The 24,095-nt window shown below is 41.9% G+C and overlaps 1 protein-coding gene across 1 annotated transcript in view; it reads right to left on the bottom strand.

Annotated features, from left to right (window-relative positions):
* fto (FTO alpha-ketoglutarate dependent dioxygenase) overlaps window positions 1-24,095 on the bottom strand; it is a 110,441-nt gene that overhangs the window by 81,979 nt on the left and 4,367 nt on the right. Inside the window, exons 2-4 of the mRNA XM_077591321.1 lie at window positions 5,121-5,198; window positions 3,734-4,745; window positions 1,689-1,808 (exon numbers count right to left, since the gene is read on the bottom strand). Of these exons, the coding sequence (XP_077447447.1) occupies window positions 1,689-1,808; window positions 3,734-4,745; window positions 5,121-5,198 (1,210 nt within the window). The remainder of the gene's footprint in view (window positions 1-1,688; window positions 1,809-3,733; window positions 4,746-5,120; window positions 5,199-24,095) is intronic.

The raw sequence follows: 24,095 nt of genomic DNA, 5'->3' as shown, positions 1-24,095 counted from the left end.
TTCTTGGCACGCCGGATGCTTTGGCGGCATCGGGAGGGGAGTTGGGGCAAACTCAATAACTGTAATAAGTATTTATCTTTCTTTCAACCCCTGTGCCTGCTGCCACTTGTCCTCCTTTTTCCAGAAAGCAGGCTTTTAAATATATTGGGTCAAATCATGTCTGCATCCCGCTCCATCCCCTGTGCATTGGGAGCTGGGAATCTGATTATCGAACAGGCCCGGTGTCAAGACTTGCATTGTTCCTTCTTTAACCACCCAAATTCTATTTGGGTGGAGATGACGGTGATTCAATTTGCTTCCAGCGGCTCAGACATTAGCCGTTGAAAAGGGGCCACCGAGAGATAAATGGTGCGGGAAAAACATTGCTGTGTCGGTTGCAGTTTCCGTCTTTCTGTCCATGTAGCCACCCTTTTCGAATTATTGTGCGATTGTCATCGTTATGAGGGGTTGGTGATCTGAAGCCAATCCTAGTTGGCTTTGGCTGAGAGAAATATTACAATGTAGACTGGTTGGCACTGTACAAGGCTACTAGATGAAGTCTACATTCCCACAAAAGAAACGCATATTATCCAGAGATTTCCCCAGTACGGGATGAATAGTTTAAGTTTAATCTAAAACCTAACATGATAAAGGAGACACCAGGTAAATTGCAGAGGGCAAGATTCAAACCCCGATGTGCTAACCACGTCCTCCAATCCTGCCTAGTTTCTGTCTAACAACACTTATCATGTTGTTTGGTAGGGTGTCATCGTTAACATGGTGACAGTATTTATTTTTTTACACTGAAAGCAATGAAGGTCTTTCTCAAATGAAAAAGCACCGGCAACCTTTGCATGTGTAGCTCGTGCCAAGTACTTAATTCAGGTGGGCCGACAAAGCAACAGACGGTCGAGGCCCCCCGGTGCTAGCCGCTATCGGCGCGCAGCAGTAGGGGCCTCTCAAGGGCGTGCTCACCGAGCGGAGCATAAATCCCCCACTGATCCGCGACAGTCAAGTCCCATTAGAACGGTCTGCGCAACGGCCCATCACTCTATTATCGGGCCCCGGCCTGAAACTGACGGTTCTATTGTAAATCTCATTGCTGCTAAAAGGAGGTCGGCTTCAAGCCCTGTCAAGATGAATATGAAGGATAGGCTGCGCCCTCAAAAGAGGAAAATGTGGTGTCTTCAAGGAGCCACAGTTTTGTTTGAACTCATATTTCCTACCTGTCAAAAAAAATAAACAAATAAATAAAAAGACAGACATCTATCATTTCTTGTTTGTGACACGACCATATTTGATAGTCTTATTGGGGTATTTTTACTTAAATCTTGGTGTCTGGAATGTGTGTTTTAACAGGTATAATGGAAAAGCAACCAATGTGAGATAAAATCTACAGCTGCCATGAAATAAACAATACTGGTAATTATTAATAATGATATTTTTCTAAAATGTGTTAGCAACCAAGTAAAAGGAAAAGCCCAGAACAACATAAACCCTACACTTGAATTTAAACCCTTTACACAAAATTCAAAGCCCATCAGATTGCTTTCACCAGCAGTCAAACAGCGAGAATAGAACAAAAATGGTGAATTACATGGTCATGTGTGGCTATTATGTATCTTTGAAAAACAAATAAAACAAACAAAAAAATGGTTTCAAATGTGACTGCACTGTGCATGGATGTGTGTCTAATTAAGATTTAGTACCTCTCATATAGTAGCAGTCGCCAGACTGGAGGGGCAGCGTCAGACCAGGTGTGTGGATGTCCCAGGCCACTTTAAGCCCAATCCTCCAGCTCTCTTTCTCCCCACCCTCACTGCTCTCTCCTGTCAATCACAACATGGCCACAATTAACTAATTAGCCCTGGTTTGAAGAACTTTTTTATTTATTTTAAATACGGGCTACGAGTATCTATTAATATACGTCTCAGGAATAGGACTACCAAATTTCATTGTGATTGTCCATGAATATAAGGAATATCTGAAAAAACGATCCGCCTTCGCCTAAAAAAAAGTAGGACTTACTTAGCAGTGTGTATTGTGGGTTAATCCTGGTTGTCTGCAGATCGTTACTCTATCATTGGCATGTGCAATAGGACACTGTTGGATAAAAGCCTTGGCTAGATGTTGTTCAATGAGTGTTATTGGATGGTGGCTAGGGCATGATGTTCCGGTTTCCGTTCACAGTAAGCGCCTGCACTGTTCTCCCCTCTCACTCTTCATACGACAGCATGCTCAGAAAATAAGATTTAACCTGACTGGCCGACACCCTTCAGCACAAATCGATACTAAAGTCTTTCCGGGCCTCTTTGCCCCGCAGCTACCTTTTCCTTTTTACTCAGCACGGATAAATAGTAACTTAATTTCCAGTCATTGTGCTCTCACAGCCGGGTAATGACAGAATTCCCCAAGGCCCCACCAATGCTGGAATATCAGTCTCTGTGTGGGTTAAAACACAGCAACGGCAGATTCCTTTGGATCTCTAGATGGAGCACTTTTCCCTTAGGCAACCAACCAAAAGAACATGAAAAAGCCTTATTGGTTAAGAGGCGTTAATTTTTTCAGCTTGGTCCTGGGAACACTTCAGATTCAACCCCCCAGAAAAACGCTCCGGTCAGACTTTGGTCTCGCCACTCTGAAAGAGACGCAGCTGTATAATGCAGTGAGGTGTTAGGCTGCAATGTTTTGAGGGTCTACATTGAAATGGTCCAGGCGGAACAATTCAGCAGGTGTTTCTGCTCACGACACTCGAATGAAGGAAAGGCAGCTGGGGACTAGGTATGTTTGACATTGCACTTGATTCATTTGAATTTGACCTTTCAGGTTCTTGCAAGTGTCTAATTACAAGGATGCAGAGCGCTATCTTTGCTAAATCTGAGCAAAAGCCGGACTACAGTACACTGAATTGGTCGGCAGTCTGTCGACAGCAGGGCGGATATTCATTGTTCACATTCTAATTTCACAGCATCGCTGAGTGGGAAGTGAACCCTCAATATGCACTGTCGTGCAGTGAATGTTACCACTAAAGAATCAGTACATGGCTAGGACATTATTAAATGTTTATTTAAGAACTGGCTGGTTGAACAATCAGAACGACTATCGAAGCCATTGATTTAAAACCGTGAATAGTTCTACCGCAAAGTGTTATATTACAGCGACTTTTCCGGCAAACAAAAGAAACTGCTCACCGTGACACCCCCGCTCATCCATAAATTGCTTTGCATGTGCTCTAGAAAGCAAACTTCTCTCATCAGGGCACACAATCAAGTAAATCAGCAAATACTATCAGCAGTTTAGCGCACACCCTATGGTTAGAAGACTTGGCTTTATCCATCCAGCGCAGTCGTGGAAACACTTATCAAAGAACGGTTCATTATTCCCTATCAGATAATTGCGCATTGATCATTTCTCGGGGAAATTTAGATGAGATGTGGCATGTGTGATAAGGCCTGTTTGTTAAGGCAGCGCCATTGAACTCGGATACCGATGTCTGTGATCTCTCGATAAGGCTGTCAGCAGCGAGCCGCCGATGACATTTGCTAATGCCCTGACACTATCGCACAGATGAATCTGATGGTGGCTGCTCGGAGGCCCGCGTCTACAGATGCTGCCGGGTGGCGCGACACATAAGGTTAGCAGCATTTGATCTACTTGAAGGCGATGCAGATAAATTGACAGGATATCGTTGTGATGGTGCTCATTTGTCGGTGTGATGTGAAGGCCTGTCTAATGAGAACACATGGACACTTACCTTTGTCATCATGGCAGCTATAGCTGTAAACAGCCACTGGCAGATGACTGATTAGATTCTCGTCGTGGTGCCACCCTACGGCCATTTTCCCCATGCCATAATAGGGCTCCTCTTTGAGCTGGTTCATGGCTGATGGGTCCATATAGTTGAGTAAGGTGACATTGAACTTCACCGATCCGGTGAACCCCTGCAATGGGCTGGGCTCCGAGCAGCCGCCTGGTTCCCCTTTGTCTTCAGTTTGGTAACCTGAGAGGCTGCTGTGCTTAAGTTGGGGCGCATGTAGCTCCCCTCGAACTACTGTTGCTTTAACACTGGCAGTTTTGAGTGCCAAGGTAGGGCATTTTCCTTCACTGTGTTCCAACCCGGCATCAGTCACTTTGCTCAGTGAAGATTCTTCCTCGTCACTGTTCTGCTTGGACTTGATCTCCCACTCGCCTTCCCTTTTTAATGGCGAACAACCTTCTTCGCTGTGTTTGGACTCCACATCCCACTCCTCACTGTGTTTAGACTCTGTATCCGCTTCCTCACTCTGCCTGGACCCCGAATCCCCTCCCTCACTATTCCGTGAATCATCACTGTTTTTGGATTCTACATCAGGCTCGTCGTTCGCCTTGGTATCTGTCTCCTGAACCACTTTTGCACATTGGGTTAGTCTGTCTCCTTCTCTCAGCTGAGACACATCAAAAGAAAAAAAACTGTTGAGCTCCCACAGGGCTTTGCAGGCTGCCCTCAGACCGGGCTCACAACAAGTTTGTTCTTTAACTTCAGAGTCTTCGTTGTGCCAGGGAATAGCAAAGAGCCTTGTGTCCAGGTACCTATAGGTGTGGCCTGCCTCACCCAGCAGAGCCCGCGACACGGAAGTGAAGACGTCCCGGTCCCGAACACGGACCAGATCCCTCAAGAGGCAGCCCTTCTTACGCAGAGTAAGCAGAGCAGCTTGAACTCTACAGTGGAGCTCTGCAGGTAACGAGCAGGCTCTCCTCAGAACCAGGCCAGAGTAACTGTCATCCCACTAGAATAGGCATACAAAAGTATTACATGAGCCTGAAATCTCTTTTATTTCAGAGCGGTACCACAATTACAAAAATCCTGTACAATACCAAATCAAAAGATTTGATTAGTAAAAATATGTCTTGAATTACATTTTAGAATAATTGTTAAAAATGATTCGCCAACATGTACATAATGTAAAGAAGGTCTTCATTTTATGATGGTGATGGAACTTCTGATGGAGTTGGCAATCTACGTAATCTTTCATTAACTTAACCTTATAGATCTGTAGAGTCACATTTACAGTAACGATTTGGCTTAATAAAATTATTCAAAGTGTGGTCTACCATCTCCTCGTAAGTGTCATTGCCATCAGGAAATAATGTTGCTAACTTACCAGTTGCTGAAATCCCTGATCTGAAGGTCCTCGATAAGGGATTTTTTGGTCTCCTAACTCCTGTAGTAACCTTCGCTTCTGCAAGACAAAAAAGTCAAAACATACATTTATATTAAATGGCAAATTCAAAGAGCCACCTAGCAACATTAATTAGTGGCATTGTCAAGACATTTTCCCCAGAAAACATTTTTTTAAGAGCAACTTGAACCTTTTCACCCCATGTTGCTTCACATTCCAAACTGACCTATAAATCCATTGGCAACAGGGATGGAAAAATATATACCTATGTATGTAGTGTATGCAACATTTCTACTCGGTGTGTTTATAGATAGGTTCAGAGAACATTCATGACCTGCAGCTGCTTGTCTAGTTTTTAACATATTTAGAATGTCAAACATGAAAGGCCTCACAATAAATATCATCTTTTGGTGGAATATACATCACATCTACAGATTTTTTTTTTTAAAAAGGGAAAAAGGGCGATAGTTCTCCTTTAAACGGTTTAGTGAATTCACCTTGAGAGCTGAATCTCACTTTGCAACTGAACAAAACAACGTATGCTGACAGTTTTCCTAAAGGATACACCAGTGTGCGGGCTGAGGGGAAAAAACAAAGCCGACCTGAAGACAGTTTGATTTTTGAAAAACAAAACAACATGCACTATTCATGGCCAAAGTGTGTTCAAATACTGGTTGAAAGAGGCCTGACAACTTGACACACATTTGTCTTTGTCAAATTGTGCCTCATGACAGACGCTAACAGTATCAAGGTGCAGCGGTGAACCAGTGTTGCATGGATATTCTTTCATGCTCACGCATTTATTATAGGCATACAGTATACTATATAGAGTAGTCTTCAGTCCGCAAAATGTCTGCAGAGGCATCAAAGTGTGCTTTCAAACTAAGATTTAGAAGTAATGTGTGGTCAGGACTAAGAGACGATGTAACCCCTCAAAACAGCTCGCACACGAGTGCTGCTGTCACGCACACATCAAATACATCAAGCTGCTCAGAAATTCCACACAAAAGAAATAAGTTGCCACTGGACGGATTGTGGACTTCTTAACCAGAGAACCAACATATCTGCCTGCACCGTCTTGGTGTAAGCACCTGATCGTGGAAGGAAAACCACACAAAAAAGGACCGAAGAAGCAAGATTACCAATCCAATAATAATGCTTCACGGTAGCCATGCCAACTGTCCCTGCGCTGAGTGATATATCAGATGTGTTTTTTTTCTTTCCAGTTTTAATCTCTCGCTTGCTTGATGGGATTATCCCTTCAGCCAGACTGTTTATCATAGAAAAACATATTAGGTAGAATAGGACTCAATTGGTTTGCTTTGATCCAAGCCTTAAAGAGAGATCGCATTTTGTACCTTTTATTTATTAATTTAATATATTTCCCCCCCATCTGTGACATACAAGTGGACACTTTCTTCAAAGCTTTCAGAGTAGATTAATGTCCAGTTTTGGCATCACGGCTGAGAATAGCCAGATAGCTCGGCATCTTTAAAAGGATAAAAAAAGCCTTTTGAGACTAAATCACTGATGTGTTTAAACACACTGGATGCTGTGCACTTTCTGCGGGACAAGTCCATCTCATTTTGCTTCCCTTAATCTAAATAATATGCCATGAACTACAGATCATGTTAGAATGAGGCCTGGGGATGACTTCATAAGTAGAATTGACACATCATTTCATTGCACCTGCACTATTGAGTGTTTTTTAAAACTGATCTACCCAATTGTTATATTGCTGTTCTCCAGTTCCATTTCTCCAAATAATTTTGTGGAAGACAGAAGACCTATTGAGAAACCATTAGATAAGGTCATTTTAGACCAACATCTAAAGAAAGTTTGGGTGGTAATATGATGTGGGAGACAGCTGGTTAAAGGAACTATGTGTTTGGGCAGCACACCATTGGTGCTTGTGTGGCAGTCATTTCAGAAAGCACTCATCTTGTGCAAAAGTGGCGGCGAATCAACAGTTTTGTCAAGTCGGCTGTAAAACGGCAGAATGAATCAGAGGGGCTGCCCGTTACATCAAAGGTGCTTCCTACTGAGTCCATTTGGCACAGGATCGCAGAATGTGGGCAGCCAGTGTGAAGCAACTCAGAGTACAGAGAAGGTCAGTGGCCATTCACCATCTGCACACATTTCTGTGTGCATGACAAAAGTCTCTAGAAGCTTTGACTCAATATTTGAACTTTCAAATCAACGAAGGGTGATATAAAGTGGAACCTCGACAGACAATTCAGCTGAAGGTGGTTCACACCCAGGATTGGTCACCAGTTACTCATAGGGCATATATACACATGAACAACTATACATATTATAAACTACACCTATATACATCTAACGCTGATGATTTATTTTTTCCTCTGGAGATGCTGAGAATGCTGATGAAGATGAACCAAAAACATGTGTGTGTATTCAACAAATGACAAAAGAATGCATCTCTTTAAAAAAAAATAAGACCTAACCTAGTTCAATAGCCCATGTAAAGAAAAATGTTTGTCTCTCAGCCTGTGTCAGTCATTTACTTCAATGGTTTCTGAACATTGTCACTGATGGAATTTTGAGTAGGATTAAACATTTGCCCAGTTTCAAATGTGTGATGAAGTGTGTCTATTTAGTCTGCTGTTTAGAAGCTAGGGCATGACCTACGACATTTTAGAAACTGCTTAACACAAAGTCACAAGTGTTACACTCAAATACCAACAAACCAACTCAGATCAAACATCATTGCCAAGACCAAATAAGAGTTGTATCACCAGTTCAGTTCTTCAATGCCTATCCAGACATCGAAGGACAAAAGAAAAAAAAAAAAACACAGACAAACAATATTGCCGTGACTTTAGGCGTATAAATTTCTGGCAGGTTTTTTGGATTGGTATGATGGGTAACTTGGCAAAGTGATTAATGACTGACTGGAATGTTGTGGCCCTTGCTCCTCACCTATAATGTGTAACTAACTGTCGGTACAACGGAGACCAGGATCAACTTATGAATATGAATGAGTGTTTTAGTGCGAAAGGTGGGTCAGGTGGATTCCACAAGGTCAAAGTTTGAAAAATAAAAGGTGATTTTTAGATTCTATTTTTAGGAGACCATCAATAGCAGTTTAACATGCATGATAAGAATAAATATTTGGATATTTAACACGCTATCCACTGTCCAACCTGCCTTTAATTAATCAATGCACTCAGCATCTATAAAAAAGTGTGGCAAATATATATTTTTTTAAATTCTGTTATGAATAGGGGGAACAGGTTCATCATGACGAATGGCAGAAAAGCAGACTGACTGTTAATTGTTGCTAGTGAATGGCGGTTGTGTTGATCATTCCACATGTCAGCGGGGGCTTGGGGTATGATCATTAATATCGGAAAATGTCCATCAATCTCCCTGAACAAGAGTGTCACTCATTGCAGGCTGACACAGGGCAGCGCTTTCACGACCTCTTTATAACACCAATCTGTGCATATTACAGTACCTGCAGGAGGTAGGAACCACTGGCAGTCATTAATTAGATTTCCCACTCATGAAATCTCACACATGGTACGCACCAACAATACAGCACCTATTCTAGATTGAAAGTCACCCATGCAAAATGCACATCAAAATATCCTCTCATTTCCCCCTGATCATGCCTGCTTTTTACTTTTATTGTTTTATTTTTTTGTTTACCATCCCGGTATACCTCCAATTATTTCAGGTGGTATTTGGTTAGTGTTGGGGGTGGCTTTTTATTTTATTTTATCGGAGATCGTAGGTATCTATACTTGCTTACTTCCTCAACTTGCATACCAAACAGCCTTGCATAGGAACATCCAAAAGCATTTACGAAAAGCATTCTGGGAACACAACTACTCCGTTTGAGTGCTTTTCACTGTGTCTGGGGTGTCGACATCTATTTCACAGTTATCTACACCTCAAAGGGGGAAATATGTTGCATGTGACCTTTAGCAAGTGTCAAATCCGGAGAGGAGATAGAGAAAGAGCAGATGGCGATTTTAAAAGACATGACAATGCATTGTATTCCTTTACACAACCTTTTCATTTTTCTTGGGCAGTTTGAAGGAGCATGCTCCATTGAAAAACACGATTAGTTGTTGTGTGACACTGACATAGCTGTTGGAATCACGGTGACACACAACACAAAATGACAACTTGAAAACAATATTGTTGCGTGCACACTAAGCAGAAAAAAAAAAAACACTGATATTGATTCACGACAATATTGAAAAGAAAAAAGGTGCAAAATGAGAAATTGTACAGCAGTTTCCAATATGATTCCAGTATAATCAGCAATTTTCGAGATAAAACATCTAAATATTTTACAGAATTTAAAGAATTCTAACTCCAACATTTTGGCCACTAAAGCAGTTAGTCGCAGTTCCTTAACGGCCACTGTCTGCCTATTATCCGCTTTCCTCTAACGCTTACTTTTCAGCCAGGCCGTAATGTTTCCATTAGGATTATGTCGATCGAGGTAAAAGCTTTTTAGTTTTCACCTTCGAATTACAGCATGCTTTCATGAGGTCAGAGCTGTTTTCCATGTGGAATGGCCGTTTTTAATGCAGACACAGTCTCTTGGTATTCAGGCAAGGTCCAGAGGCAGGGGGAATGTCGGATCGGAGAGTGAGGGTTAGAGGGAGGCATGAGATGATAGAAAAAAGGAGGGTTGATTGAAAGACTGTGATTAGCTTTTTTTAGCGGGGCACCAGGGCCAGAGAGTTGTTCTAGCAGGGCTGTCGCGCCTTAGGGTGTCAAGGAGAAGTCAGTCCTTTAGAGAGCTTACTCAATTCCACCCTCCCGCTCTAACAAGCTTCCCCAAAAAAATCAATATAGTTGTGCAAAGTGGAGCTCCGGCCCAAGGGGGCGGGACGAATTGGCTGGGGTGAGATGCAGGTCTTGTGGCGAGGATGACTGGCATCCTCTACAATTGTCCTACAGGCAGTGTCAAGGACAGACCTGAGGACCAGAGGAACAAGGTCACCCAATCCAAAACTCACCTTCTATGTCTATTCAAGTACCCATGTTAGGTCACCTCAATAAACCAGAAATGTATAGAAGTTGGAAAAAACATTATATTCTTGCATAAATTGCTCACAGTGGATTGAGGGAATCCCGGTTGACAAAAAGTTACCTAAAGTATAGTTCACTGGCCAAATTTTGGTTAGGTACCAAAACATTGCACATAAGTCTGTTTTTGCTGAAAACGAATGCAAGAAAAAATAAAAATTTAGGAAAATACCAGTGCAGATATTTGTGCCTTGATAATTTCAAGACTTATACCTTAAGATACCAAAGAGAAGCAGTTTACTGTCTTCAACAATCAAATGTCAGCAGCTGTATTAGTAATTCCGATATAGTAGATTTGACGAGGAAGCTGGAACATGAGGATGAAACGAGCGAGGGGGATTTGAGTCCTGCCATGTCTCTAGGTGTGAGTGACTGATCACAGTCGAAGTGGCTTGTGCTTCTAATCCAGTACCACTGTTAGACAGTGCAAAGACCCGGCTCTGTGTACTGTGGCACGCCTGATCAAACCCATCATGTGACAAGCAACCACTTCAAATGACGATGATTTCCAGCCTCTCTGTCCTTTTGGTTCCATATTAGATTGCTGTGTGACACTATGAAGTCAAGTGCCTCATTGAGGATGAAGATAACGCAGACTCCGACCAGGCAAAGTTGGAAGTCAGGGTTAAATGCAGCGCTAAGACTTTTCCAAACTGGTTGACAACTGTAACTATAATCGTGCGCTCAATAATAACCTTATGCTAAACACACATTTTTATTGAACATGTTATCTGACAAAAGAGCCCATGACTTCAAGTTACAACTCACCCCCATGCACTTCAACACTTCATATAAATGAGCCATTTTGGAGGTAAACACATCAGAAGATCATGCAATACACATTAAAGACGGGGAGGATCTGGTCTCCTTTAATTTGCCTAAGAACATATTTGAGCTGCTTATCTTTCAAACTGTGACAAGCTGCTCTGCTATCATTGATATCCCATTTCTCGTGGACAACTAGGACAAACTCCTGAATTATTCATTACTATGAGCCCTGTGTTATGTTATTTTTTTTCCTACCCAAACGGAATTATTACCAAGTTAAAGCAGCTGCTGACAATTACTTAAACTGCGAGGAGGGGGAAAAATTATGCCTCAAAACAGATTCAGATTGGACATCTAGGACAGGTCTGATTAAATCGCATATATCTATTTGACCCAGATAGAATGGCAATATGATGTGACCTCAGATTAATACTGAATTAAGCACTATTTATCGTTTGCGACTGTTTGCATGACCGCCATGTTGTCTTCCTCGAAGAATATGTTTTCCATAATGGCATTAGCTGAATGGTGAAAATGGAGGAGACTGTCGTCCGCTCGTCTTGCTTGACAGCCCACTGCTTTTATTTATTTATTTTTCCTTCACTCATTCTGAACAAAGGGAAATATTCTACCAGGAATTGAATGTCTTAATCCTCTTCACACTTTCCCAGTCACTTGAATGGTGACAGATTAACATGCTGAAGGTTTACAAACGCAGTCATTTGAAAATGTAATTGCTGGTGGCGCACTGCATGCATGTGTTAAAGTTAAGAGTTAATAATGAAACCTAAAAAAAAAGGGCTCTGGTTTGGTAGACCCTGAGCCACATCGGGTTTTCAGTCACGTATGAAAAATCAGTCACTTGACATGCCATGCCAAACGTTTCGGTTCCTGTTCAATTCTACTAATTATTACGGCCAATCAGAATGGTTAACGGGGCGGAGCCTGGGCAGACCACGTTCTGGGGCATTTAACAGAAGGCAGGGACAGAGGTGAATACATTATACACTGCTCTCCACACAATAAAAATAAAACACGCGGAAATGTGAAGTGTACTTAAGAGAAAGATTGGAGCAGAGGGTGAAAAAGGTGCATGCTAGGGGCATATGTGAGATAGAATGATGTCTAAGTGCCACCTAGTGTCAACTTTGGAGCGCCTCTCTCTGGCCATCAGAGTTTAAGAGCTTAAGAGATCAGAAAAGAGTTGGACCGGCGACGAAAATCAAGGAGGTGGATGATTAAAAGGTCACATCGGCAGAAAGAACTAGTTCAGTAACCAAAATCCAGTCAAAAAGTTAAAGCTTTTGACTATGTGATATTGGTTAACATTACTTTCCTTATATAATTTCCTGTAATGTTTATCCTCGCAAGGGACTTGGGGGTGCTGGACCGTATCCCAGCAGTTAGAACAAAATGTGGGTTCGGATGTCAGTGAAAGGTAGAAAACTTCATATCAAAGATCTAGTATTTTGCAATCGATCACTGTTTGTCATTCCGCGTCAAGGCCGGCAGCCCCTGCCGTGTGAACATAGCTTAATTCGACTTCAAAACTAGCCTATTTACAAATTGACCAAATATGATTCTGTTTCCTTAAGGCCTGCCGTACACTCCAACCCTGCAGTGAAGTCAATTGACCTGCATTGGGAATGTAGCCCAAGGCAACTGTCCCACTATCATTTCTGTACCTCGGACAATGAGATCTCAATGAACAGCGAGCAAGAGGCCTGATTTGCTTTGTACTTTTTGCTTTGTTGTTGTGCGGCCTTTGCGACTGTACTGTGTAACTTCTAACTATGCCTTTTCTTGCTACTGTCACAATGAAATTTCCCGAATACGGGATGAATGAAGTTATCCAATCCAATCCAATAACAATCCCAATTGTAGTGTTTTAATCCTTGCTTGAACCTCGCAGTGTAAAAGGGCGGAACTTAGCGGATAAACACAGAAATGCCAACATAACAGCAAATTTTTAAATGTACTTGGCATCTTCTGACACACAAAATCAATGCAGTCTGGGAGGGATTGTAAAACTCTTTGGGTGAGGCCCCCCTGGAGTCCCACCATGGTCATTAGCCCAGGTATAAATCACCCCCTGTCGGTGTACAGAGGTGAGAGGGATGAGACTGGAGGTGAGCTTGAAATAATGCTCATGTCACGGAGGGTCAGCCCTCCATTATGGCCGTTTCAAAAACTATTAATCTTGCTTGTAGTCAGTGGCCTAGAAATAATTACTTCATCTAACCCATGTAATACAGCATGACCAACAGTCGGGCCCAGTCAATTTGAGGACGAGGGAGCCAGGATATGGGGTAAGGAGGGTGAGTTGGGGGTTAGATGGGTGAAAGAAGGCACAAATTACCCGGCCCTGTCTCAAGCTATGTGATGACTGATGTCCTGCTCACTTTGGCGGGTGGCCTTTTAACAGTCAACATGAATTTAGATAGATGCACACACATAGACGTTAGATCATGTATCAGCAAACACAGTCTGTGCACTAGTTAATGAATGATCAAATGGCCGACACGTAGCAAGAGGAAGACACATTCTTTTTAACTGCAGGTTTCAAAGGCATCACGCGCCATAAAACTCCATTACACATTTGTTGTTGTCAGCAAAAAGAGATGACAGTTTGGTAATAACAGACATAATTCTATTACTTTAATAAAGTGAAGTCAGCGCGATAGAGAATGTAATATTGCTCGACCAGTGAAAAAGGACCAATATTGACATTTTCAAAATGATATGGGCATTGGCCTAGAAATGTTAGATGGGATACTAATCCCATGATAACTATAATCTGAAATGTTAATTTTCAAGAGTACTGGGATGTGGATTTCCATTTGGGTTTTTTTAGTTAAGTGTAAGTTTCATAATTCACAGGTTTTTGGAGCTATTTGTCTCTCTAATTTTTCCGCCTGCTTGTGTTGTTAGCTCATCTTGTGCCAGGCAACAAAAAAATCAGTTTTAAGTGGGTTGGGAATAGAATGGTGTTTTAAAAGGGAACTATGATTTGATACATCAGAAACTTAAATTACAAGCTGGGTTACTCAACGGATTAATTCGTAAAACAAGACACTACTGTGTAAAAAAAGAAAAAAAGAACTGTAAACGAAAATATTCAATGACTCATCTTTCTTTAACAATTTCGCTCGACAGTTTCTTTGTACTTTATACTTTTTAATTTAATGTTTTTACAACTTTCCATGTTCTGTTAGATTTGATTTGGTGATTCTTAATGATCCCATTTACTTTGATTTGCTTTGTACTTTATGCTTTTTCTTTGTTGTTCTGCGGCCTTTGCGACTGTACTGTCTAACTTATAACTATACTTATAACTATGTGTTGGAGTAATCATTATTATAAATGTGTTTGAAGTTTTATTAGGGGGATCATGTGCAAATTTATAATATAGGGGGGAATGTTGGAGTAATCATTATTATAAATGTGTTTGCAATGAATATAAAGCCTTATAATATACATGCTTACTATATTAATCTATATCTATATCTATATCTATATCTATATCTATATCTATATCTATATCTATATCTATATCTATATCTATATCTATATCTATATCTATATCTATATCTATATCTGTGTGTGTGTTGATCGCTTTTATGTTAGAGTTAGAATTAATATGCTTTCAACGAAGACGAACGCTTACTCCAAGGTCGCTCTCCAGGACAGCTGGCTCCAGCTTGAGATACAAGTTCGCAATGACTTAACAATACACTGAGTCCTTGCTCCGAGGACTGATTAGTGGAAGATACGCCTCAACCCTTTCCCCAGATGAAAGTTCGTAATGAAGATCTGTGAAGGACGCTTAAATTGTTGTTGGTTCAGCGGATGGCTATCAGTCAACCTCCTGGATTACTCGCATATTGTTTTAATTTGTGACGCTAGGTTTGCTTGATATGGAATTGTTTTGTTTCTTGCTTATGCAATTGGATCGAATCGATAACCTTGTAATTGTTTTGATTTGAGGCCTTAAATGGGCAGGACATAATGCCGCTTGACAGAATAATCTTGACCGGACGAGCGGGTGGATGTATTCTCTTCTTGCAAGAATTAAATGGTGATGTGACTACAGATGCCTTTTTTATTGAAAGCTGAATTTGGAAATACCCAAGGATAAACCTAACACTACGCCTTTCCTGTATCTGCATTCTCACCCTCTTGCTACTTGCTACGAGTCGTATGGTGTTTGTAAGGTTTTTGGGGGGTTTGTAAGGGGAATCATAATCATTTATAAGGGCAGTTATCGGCAGAGGTTGACAGGTATGCTACTGTCACAATGAAATTTCCCGAATACGGGATGAATAAAGTTATCCAATCCAATCCAATATGCAGATGTATATACATACATTTTTCTCCTGTAAGAAATCATGGCAAACACAAGGCACAATAAAGCGAACTAATGGAGAAACGCACAATCAGCCTCTATGAGCGTCACAGGAAGTATGTATGGAGTGACATAAATGCATGCAGCTCTCCAGTGGCTGTCACAGCTGGCATTGCAGGTGCAAATTTAATTAGTCAAGGTGAAGTCTCCCTTGTTGTCTAAGAAGGAGGGATAAGGACGAGGAAGAAGCGGGGAGGGGGACTGTAAACACGAGCTATAGCCTAATCAGGTGTCACCGCCGCATTTGATCATCCCGCTAAAACTTGTCATGGATCCCCCAGCAGAGAGTGGGCCGCTGCAGGTTGAGAACAAAGGAAAGGAGCTGTCACTGGAGAAACGGGGAGGGTGACGTCGTTGGATGAAGAGTTTGCCCATTAGCTGTCTCTTCCGCTTCCCACTAGCCTCGCCTCGTTTGTTTGCTTCCTTGGCAAGAAGGCTGCCCGCTACCGACTGTTTGCTGTCACCTGCACTTCGTAAAGAAATAAACTCAGCCGGCAACTGTCATCCTACTTGTGCGTCAAGAACCCCAAAAGTAGTGCACTTCTTTTGTTTACCTCCACACAACAACAACAAAACAACACCTTGTACAAAGATACAAGCTGTTTGTTTTCATCAAGTGCCACTCTTAAGTAGTTTGGTCCTCCTTCTGGAGAAGCAGGAGAGGCAACACTACACATACGCATGCACGGACAAATACACACGACGACTGTTTACCTTCTGCTTTTCTGCAGCTAATGAATACATTAGCCGATTGAACCACATGTGAAACACCGGCGAGGCCCAATCATCTTTGTGACGAGCGCGGCAAGTGAGATTACAGGCTAACAAAAGAGCAGGCAGGGGGAGAGGAATATTTTAAAACCCAGAGTAGCGATACATAAATTAATTAAAGGACAAAAAAAAAAAAACAAGCGGTGAATTAAAGTTGGAACATCTGTCAGCGACTTAGCATCCCAACGTAATACCAGTGTTAGAACATTTATACCCTTGAAGTTAATGATCCCCTCTCTAATTGACAGTCAAGGAAAAACTCGCAGAAACAGCATCCTGCAGAGACCACGATAAGGAGGGAGGGGGGTGTCCCTCCTCGCAAATCTAAAATAAGGGGGAAAAAACAGTTTAAAGAACCTTGGCACTAATCCCCATTGTCATCCCGGTGCAGCAGAAGGACTTACAAACACTGATAACTCCGCCGAAGCTGACTACTCCGCACCAGTTACGGGGACAGTCAGTCGCTCAGATTAGCCCAATCCCGCCGGGCTGTCACTCAGCCGAGACACTAGCCTGTCACAGTATTTACTTGAGTCCATCTCATACGTGACAATGCCGCCCCTATGTGTGACAAAGACTGTAACGAAGCGGTCCATTCGTCAGCAAGATAACGGGAGGAACGGTGCGGCGCTGTTGTTGGAATAAGCTCCTGGCGTGTGCCGTCGCTGACACTCTCGACAACAAGTATAACGACTATTAAATGCCGACGAACGCAGCTCCCACCATGTGTCAGATAACATTTACACAAATGGCAAAACTTTATGACTACTGTAGGGTAACTATAAGTTATAAGCAAAAATCTCAAAATCTCACTTTCAAGGCAAATCAGCTTTCTTTATATAGCATATTTAGTACATAATGCAACACAATCTATTTTAGATACGTGGGAATTTAACATTTAAAATCATTTAAAACCCAAAAAACAGAAGGCATTGGAAAAGCATACTAGCCAAAGAAATTATTTAAGCCATGAACAATAAATCCAGCAATTATTGTGGCAAATTCTGGGAAATGACTTCCGTGTTAAAGTGACCACTCGTGACTGCGATTACTTTGTTGCGTGATTTCATAATTCTTAGTCCCGTCTTGTTTGACCCTGATGTCAATTTTAAAAGAAAAGTTTTAAAGACCAACAAATAAAAGATTTCTATATTTCTCTCCTGACATGTGATATTTACCATTGTGTCACAAATTTAACAAATGAATGGCAGTTACGGCATCATTCAATGTATCCCCACTGTCACATCACACTGAGGTAGAGATAAACAGACAAAACTTTAAAAACAGGCCTATAAAAACAATCATCTCAGCTGTTTAATTTCACACTTGATGAATACAAATGCACTCCAGAGACCCAACACTCTGTGCAAAGCAATTAAAAGGTCCATTTTATATGTCCCCGTTACGAAGTGACATTTCCGTAGTCAAGGCAACCCAAGGACTACATTGAGTTCTCTTCAAAATGTCCCCAAACAAATGACAGAGGATGCCCCCTACATAATGGGTCTGAGGCCAGCATGACACGTGGTTTGACAACCCCCCCACCCCCTACAATCCCCTAACTCCAAACCTTCCAGGGTGCTCAAACTTACACACACAATCAGTCATGCTGACTTCTCACCCCACCTTGTGTTTCTCTTCTCTTTCCATCCCACTGGAGACAAGCCTCCATTCAGGAGCGCTTGAACCAGGCAAGTGAATGTGACCCACTTGCCCCCTTGTCAAGTCAGGCTCATCTGAATAAACACAAACCAAAAGAAAGAGAGGGGGAAAAAAATCTGCCTACATTACGAAGGGGAGGGAAGAAGTAGGCCATTGTTTATGCACGTTTGATCAAGTGGTTGACAGTACCGGTGGACGGAATTACGGACGGCTGAGCAAAGGGGGTGGAAAGTTACGGGTGTAAATGTCTATGTGTGGTCGGGCTGACAGTATTGGCGCCGAACCCAGTGCACCAAACTGCACACAGAGTGCCCCCAGCCTCCCACCAGCCAACCTTAGCGGCCCATCACTCAGGACGGGCTGAGAGAAGTGCCATGAAAAGAGGTCAGGCAAATACGAGGAGAAGAAGGAGTGTGGAGGGGGGTGGTCAGGGGGTTAAGTGTAGAGAAGACAGCAATGAAAGGCAACTGTCATGCACCAGTGCTCACCTAGGAGCACCTGTCTCAAGAAGAACATGCAAAGCGTGCCGGTCAAGTCCTGACAATCTGCACCCCCGCTCTCCCCCTCTCTCACACACATACCCAGCTCAAGCTCCAAAAAAAGGGGCAATCCGATGTGCCGCCATTGGAAAGGCAGCATCTTTCTTTGACAACGTGCCAGTCAAGCTGTCATTGGGCCCTTCGCATATGCAAAGAGAACTTAGGCTTATGAGGAAAAGACAGTATGAGGGGCCTAAGAGCAGCATTCACTGAAACATGCAACAAGACCACCTTAAATGGAGGAAAAACAAATATGAAAACAGAGGGGAAAATGTCCAATTTCAAGTAACACTGCAGTTTACAATTAAATGGTCCACATATCAGATTGTTATTATAATTTAAAGATAGCTTGACTTTTTAATTGAGGCTTCCCTAAATAAGAAAAAAATGAATGCTATTTTATCATAACAGACTTAAGGGAAAAGCCGTGAACTGATTGCCTGTCAATCATCAAGCACAAGGTGACAGATAAAAATTCTGACTCACACTCACATTGTCACCAACCCTGGGACCTCACCCCGCATAGCCTGCATTAAAGTCAACCACTATAACATCAGGGACTACTTGCTTCAACAAATGAATTCAAAATCCAGGAAAGTATTCTCATATGCCAGCAACACTTACCTGTGGTACTATTAAACAGCAGCTAGCAAAGGAAATGGAGCAAAAATGATCTGTGAATGGGCCTAATGTCAGTTATTTTAACACATTTTCATGGCTGAGAAGTTATGATGTACAAATTAACAATTCCTATTTATGGAGCCTTGTGAACACCGTCTCCTGCAGTGTTTGGCAATAATAGTTTCAGGTTTTCTATTAAAACCACATGTGAGGCATCTGCATAGCAGCGAGTACTTTAATAGAAAGGTAAGTCAATAAAAAAGAAAGATCTAAAGGGACTGTAGTCCACTGAATCAATAAATATAGACAGACAATGACACATTGGAAGGTCCGCCCAAATTCATACATCGCAATTACAAACATCACAACTCGGGCGTAAGATTGGCAGAACAACAGAAATGGAAACTAACGTCTCAGGCGGATCATAGCCTTGGCGAGCTAATGAACCCCCCGGAGGCTCTCGACTCTTTGTAGGGGGTGAGCAGGTCACTCCCATGTTTATTCAGTAGCGGCCCAATGAGCCACCGCCATCTATTGATTGGACTGATTATTCTATGTCTCTGCGGTGATGGGACACACGCATGACAGATGAACCCCAACGCGGGTGGGTCACGTTGGACGTAATCTCATTGAATGTGACGGCTGATTTGGTCGGCCGGTTTGCCGGAGTCGCGTCGCAGCCTTGTTTGCCAACACTCTGACATGTGTGGCTAATGTCTCAACACCATTAGGAGGTGCTCGGCAGGGGCTGTCAGACACAAAAGCTGTCAAGGGCTGTTTAGATAATCAGACCGACTGCCTCTACGGGGGAAACCATCCAGGAGGTAAAAGAACACTAAGAATTGTATCACGTGATTTTTTTTCTTCTCAAGATATGGTGTTAAGTTCACTCAATGGCATATTTATATTAAAAAAATACTTGGAAAAAAAATTAATTGTATATGCGTACTAACTGAAATCCATCTATGAAAGGTAAAAATACACTATCAGATGCACTATAGATGTTTTATGTTATAATCCTGGCATATTTTAACACTTTCTTTGAATTAATGGTTTACATTTTTTTAATTTATTTCATAAATCTTCAATTCAATTTATAAAAACATTTTGAACCCTGCCACCCTCCAAAAAATGGAATTAAAATAAATAAATCTCAATAAATGAGACCTCTCAGAATAGATAAACTGAAAAAGGAATGAATCTCAACTATAATCCTCTGACCTCTAAATGTTATGACATTTATTCAAAAGGTCTATTGCAAACCATGTCAACTATGATGCACTTTTGGGGACTTTATTATTGATAAATCCATTGTTTAAATCAATCTAAAATGTTGCTTTTGGCAAACTGCATCTTAAAATAGCTGGGAAAATTTGAGCCTTAATTAAAGCAGTGTTTTCATCTTTTGCATAACTCCTGTCTTTCATTAGGCTAGGAAACAAAGTTCAATACATAACATTAAGATAAAAATTGCTATTCCATTGAAATGATATTTTTAAGTGATACTTGATCAAGTCAATATGGCCAAATGCTCCTTTATGGATATTTCATCCTGGTAATTGGTTTGCAGAAACATTGCTGGCAGACAACCCTTTGATTTAATGTGACATCTCACCAAGGCAAAACCACTCGAAACTATAAAAAAAAACCTTGCACGGGGTATCTGATTTTCCATTTAAGAGTCTGGTTTGATCACAAAGCCTCAAAAGCACACATGGAAAGCAGTGGCAGACCGTCTTCACATGACAATGCAGATGGGCCTTTAAAAGCTGATTATTATCTCTCCAGATGCAAACCAAATGTAGACATCACAAAACCTTTGAAATGTCGAGCATCTAACATGGATAAGCTCCGTTAAAAGGAGTAGAAAAAAAGGTGGCAGGATATGCATCCGTGCTTTCCCACGTTGCGCACAAGAAGCTATTCTTGACCCTTTATGGTTAATAACAGGAAGTCATCGGCAGCAACTCATCACACGCCTCATAAACACCAACTTACTAGCTCGTTTTATTCTCGGGAATTGTCTCACGTATTTCTAAATGTCACGTCGATCCCCGCCACCATTACGGCGCGCTCTAAAAGCTGACTTACGACTGATTAGCACGACCCGACAAAAGATATGACGCCCTTACACCCAACGACAAAATGTCGTCCTAGTTTAAGTAGCGGCGGCAGAATTAAATTTGCCAGGCTTGACTAATCAACTCGATCTGTTAACTTCTCTGTTACAAAAGGATCAAACTGAACAGGACAAGGTAAAATACATCGAGGAAAACATGAGCTGAAGACTAATCAACGCACACAGAAAAGATCAATGAAAGGCCCGAGGGTTCGCGCTCGCACTATATTACGCATCAAAACTTCATATTCATTCATTGATTTTACTTTTCAGAATAGTATATCATCGAATTCCAATGGGACTGAGGGGGAGAGGGTGGGGCTAGGAAAGCAGTGATGGCGGAGGTCAATCCTCGCGTGGATGGATGCTTGCACAATATTGATGGTGCATACTAAAAGAAATGACTGAATATCTGGATCAATAAGTTCAGGTGGCTCCAGATGGGAAAATATAAATACATCTTTATGGGTCATGGAGTGTCCCAAACCAGCAGGGGCTAAATGCCCCCCATAAGGAAAAGCCTTTGATTAGCCAAGGCTAAAGGTGAGTGGAAGGGTCCACCGATGTGAGGATGCCTTGGTTCAAAATGCACACAGGGGCCTTGTAAAGGAGTCAAGGATATGACAGGTCGCACGCCCCGGGCATCTGAGCTGACCCTCCCTTTTCATTTGAAATGACGATGGGCACAGGCAACACTATTTGGTGCCTTGTTCCCATCATAAATTCCACACGATATTCCATTCTCACATTAAAATATAGAGGTAATCAGACTTTAAACTGAGCTGTGGCTTCATTCACATTGGTCCGGTGCGGTAACAGTTTCCACAAACAATAGAATTAACTGGCAACTAGTCCAATGTGTATCATCTGGAACAGACTGTGGATAATCTTGACTCCGAACAGAATTTGTTCTGAGATAATTGGAATCAAAACTGAGTCTGACACAGTTCAAACTTGAAGTCAGGTTTGTACACTTAGAACAAACAACAATATTTGTAGCAGGCCAATACAGAATGCCTCTTGTCCTGAATTAGATGGGATAGGTTGAACATCACCAAAACAAGGTAAAGGATTAGTGGCAATTCAGTTTGAACAAGGGTTTTACAGCTATGCGCTGAATGATAATCCAGATTATTTTAACCATAATTACTTATGTTTCGCAAATAAATCATTTGTATGTGTATAGCCTATTTCTTTCATGTACTTCAATAAAACACCAACAAAATATCACCTAAAAATGCTTCCTCCTAAAGTGCCATTAACCCAAGGCAAAACATATTTTAGAAGTAATCCTCCTGGTAAAAACTGAACAAAATAAGAACAAGTATCAGTAATCCATCTTTTTCTGACAAAAAACAATGTTGTCCACTCTTAAATTGTCCCGTTATAGATGTTTTTTCCCTTTTTTGATTATAAAAATTAGTGTGAACCTGACCAGATGTGCGTACCCCATATTTTTAACTGGACTGTAACTGTGTGTGAGGCTTGAAACACACTTGTTTCGAACACGGGAAGTCGAGTTATAGATGTAAAGCACTTTGTAATCAACACGGACCCAAGCGCTGGTGCAAAGCATCCAGCCTCGCCCTTATTTACAGCACAATTACCAAGAACAACACCGAAGCTCACAGATTGCACTGCTTCGCTTTCACGGCAGCCAATGGGGCCATAAAGAGGGGGAGGAACCACATCATTGCCTACTGCTTAATTAAATGAAAGCTGTTAGCTTCATTTGCTTGTATTCCATTTTTATTTATTTATTTTTTGCCGAGGCTGGGTGAGTAATTGAACTGACCGCTCCATCGCCCGTCTAAGACCTCCCAGACACTATTCCCACTTGGCCCTAAATCAACAGTGGATAAATGGACCAGTGGGTCCCCTGCTGGACTCCCAACGGCAAGGCCAGAGTAGGGCATAGCGCCGGATCGACACCTCGCCGACGATAAGTAATTCAGTGTAGGATTAGCAGCATGATAGCCTGATCAATATTGTGTGCTCAAGGCCATTAAGAATTCAGCGAGGAAACGACCCCCTCCGGCAATAAACTAGGGCATCAAGGTTCTCCTTCATTTGCCAGCTCCATTAGTGTAATGGTATCATTATCTGGCACAGCCGTATTTTTCGGGAGCCCTGACTTTTCCACAGCTCAACCGGTGGGGGTCTGATGAAGCCCCCTGTGTTGTCGCACTCCACTTTTTGCCATTCTAGAAAAAGAGAAGGGGGCGTAAATCTAGCACTGTAGGTAGCCCATACACTACCCTGTTTTATGTCACCATCACACACTATTTCTCTATTACAGGCTCATTAAGAGAGTAAGCAAGATGGAGGGAAAATAAGACGGTAAACAGAAAGCAAGAAGTGCTGACCGTGGCGGATCTGATCCCCTTGCCACTCCCCGCTTGCTAAAACACCGCGTCCAACATGACAGGACGTCAGCATTAGTCGCCATAAATCGTTCACTTTACACTAATTCAACAGCTAGCGTTTTGCACGTGGCGAGAATTGATTAACTGTGTGCGGGACGCACAGCCACGTAATCAGCTTTTACCCCGCTAGTTGTTAATTTAACTGAAGTGCCGAGGGAAGCACAAACCATTTTAATGAGTGTTCAAGAATTGCAAGAGGAAAAAAAAAAAGCTTAAACAGCCTGCCGCAAACCCGAGCAAACCAATGAGGCTGATCTAAGCAGATAGCCGGGCTGAGGACCAGACCTCAGAACATCTGGTGACCCTGTGCAATCATTACTTAGCCTGCTGCTCACACACACTTATTTATGCACCTACTTCCTGTTTGGACGCCACACATTACGCTTGTCGTCAAGGGCCCGAATGGCAACTTACATAGAAGAAAAAAAATGACAGGAGAACATCAGGTTAAGGAATGGGGGTCAGGCTTCTTCATTCCTGTGTTGGCAATAATGACAAAATAATTCCTTTCAATCCTCAATTTTTAACTACTTGGGTAGTCTTTTAAATCAATATATGAACAATTCTTTTGCAAAA

This window comes from Stigmatopora argus, chromosome 2 (genome assembly GCF_051989625.1).
Source record: "Stigmatopora argus isolate UIUO_Sarg chromosome 2, RoL_Sarg_1.0, whole genome shotgun sequence".
Lineage (NCBI taxonomy): Eukaryota > Metazoa > Chordata > Actinopteri > Syngnathiformes > Syngnathidae > Stigmatopora > Stigmatopora argus.
Note: the sequence above shows the minus strand (reverse complement) of the source record. Positions and strands in the feature narration are given on the sequence as shown.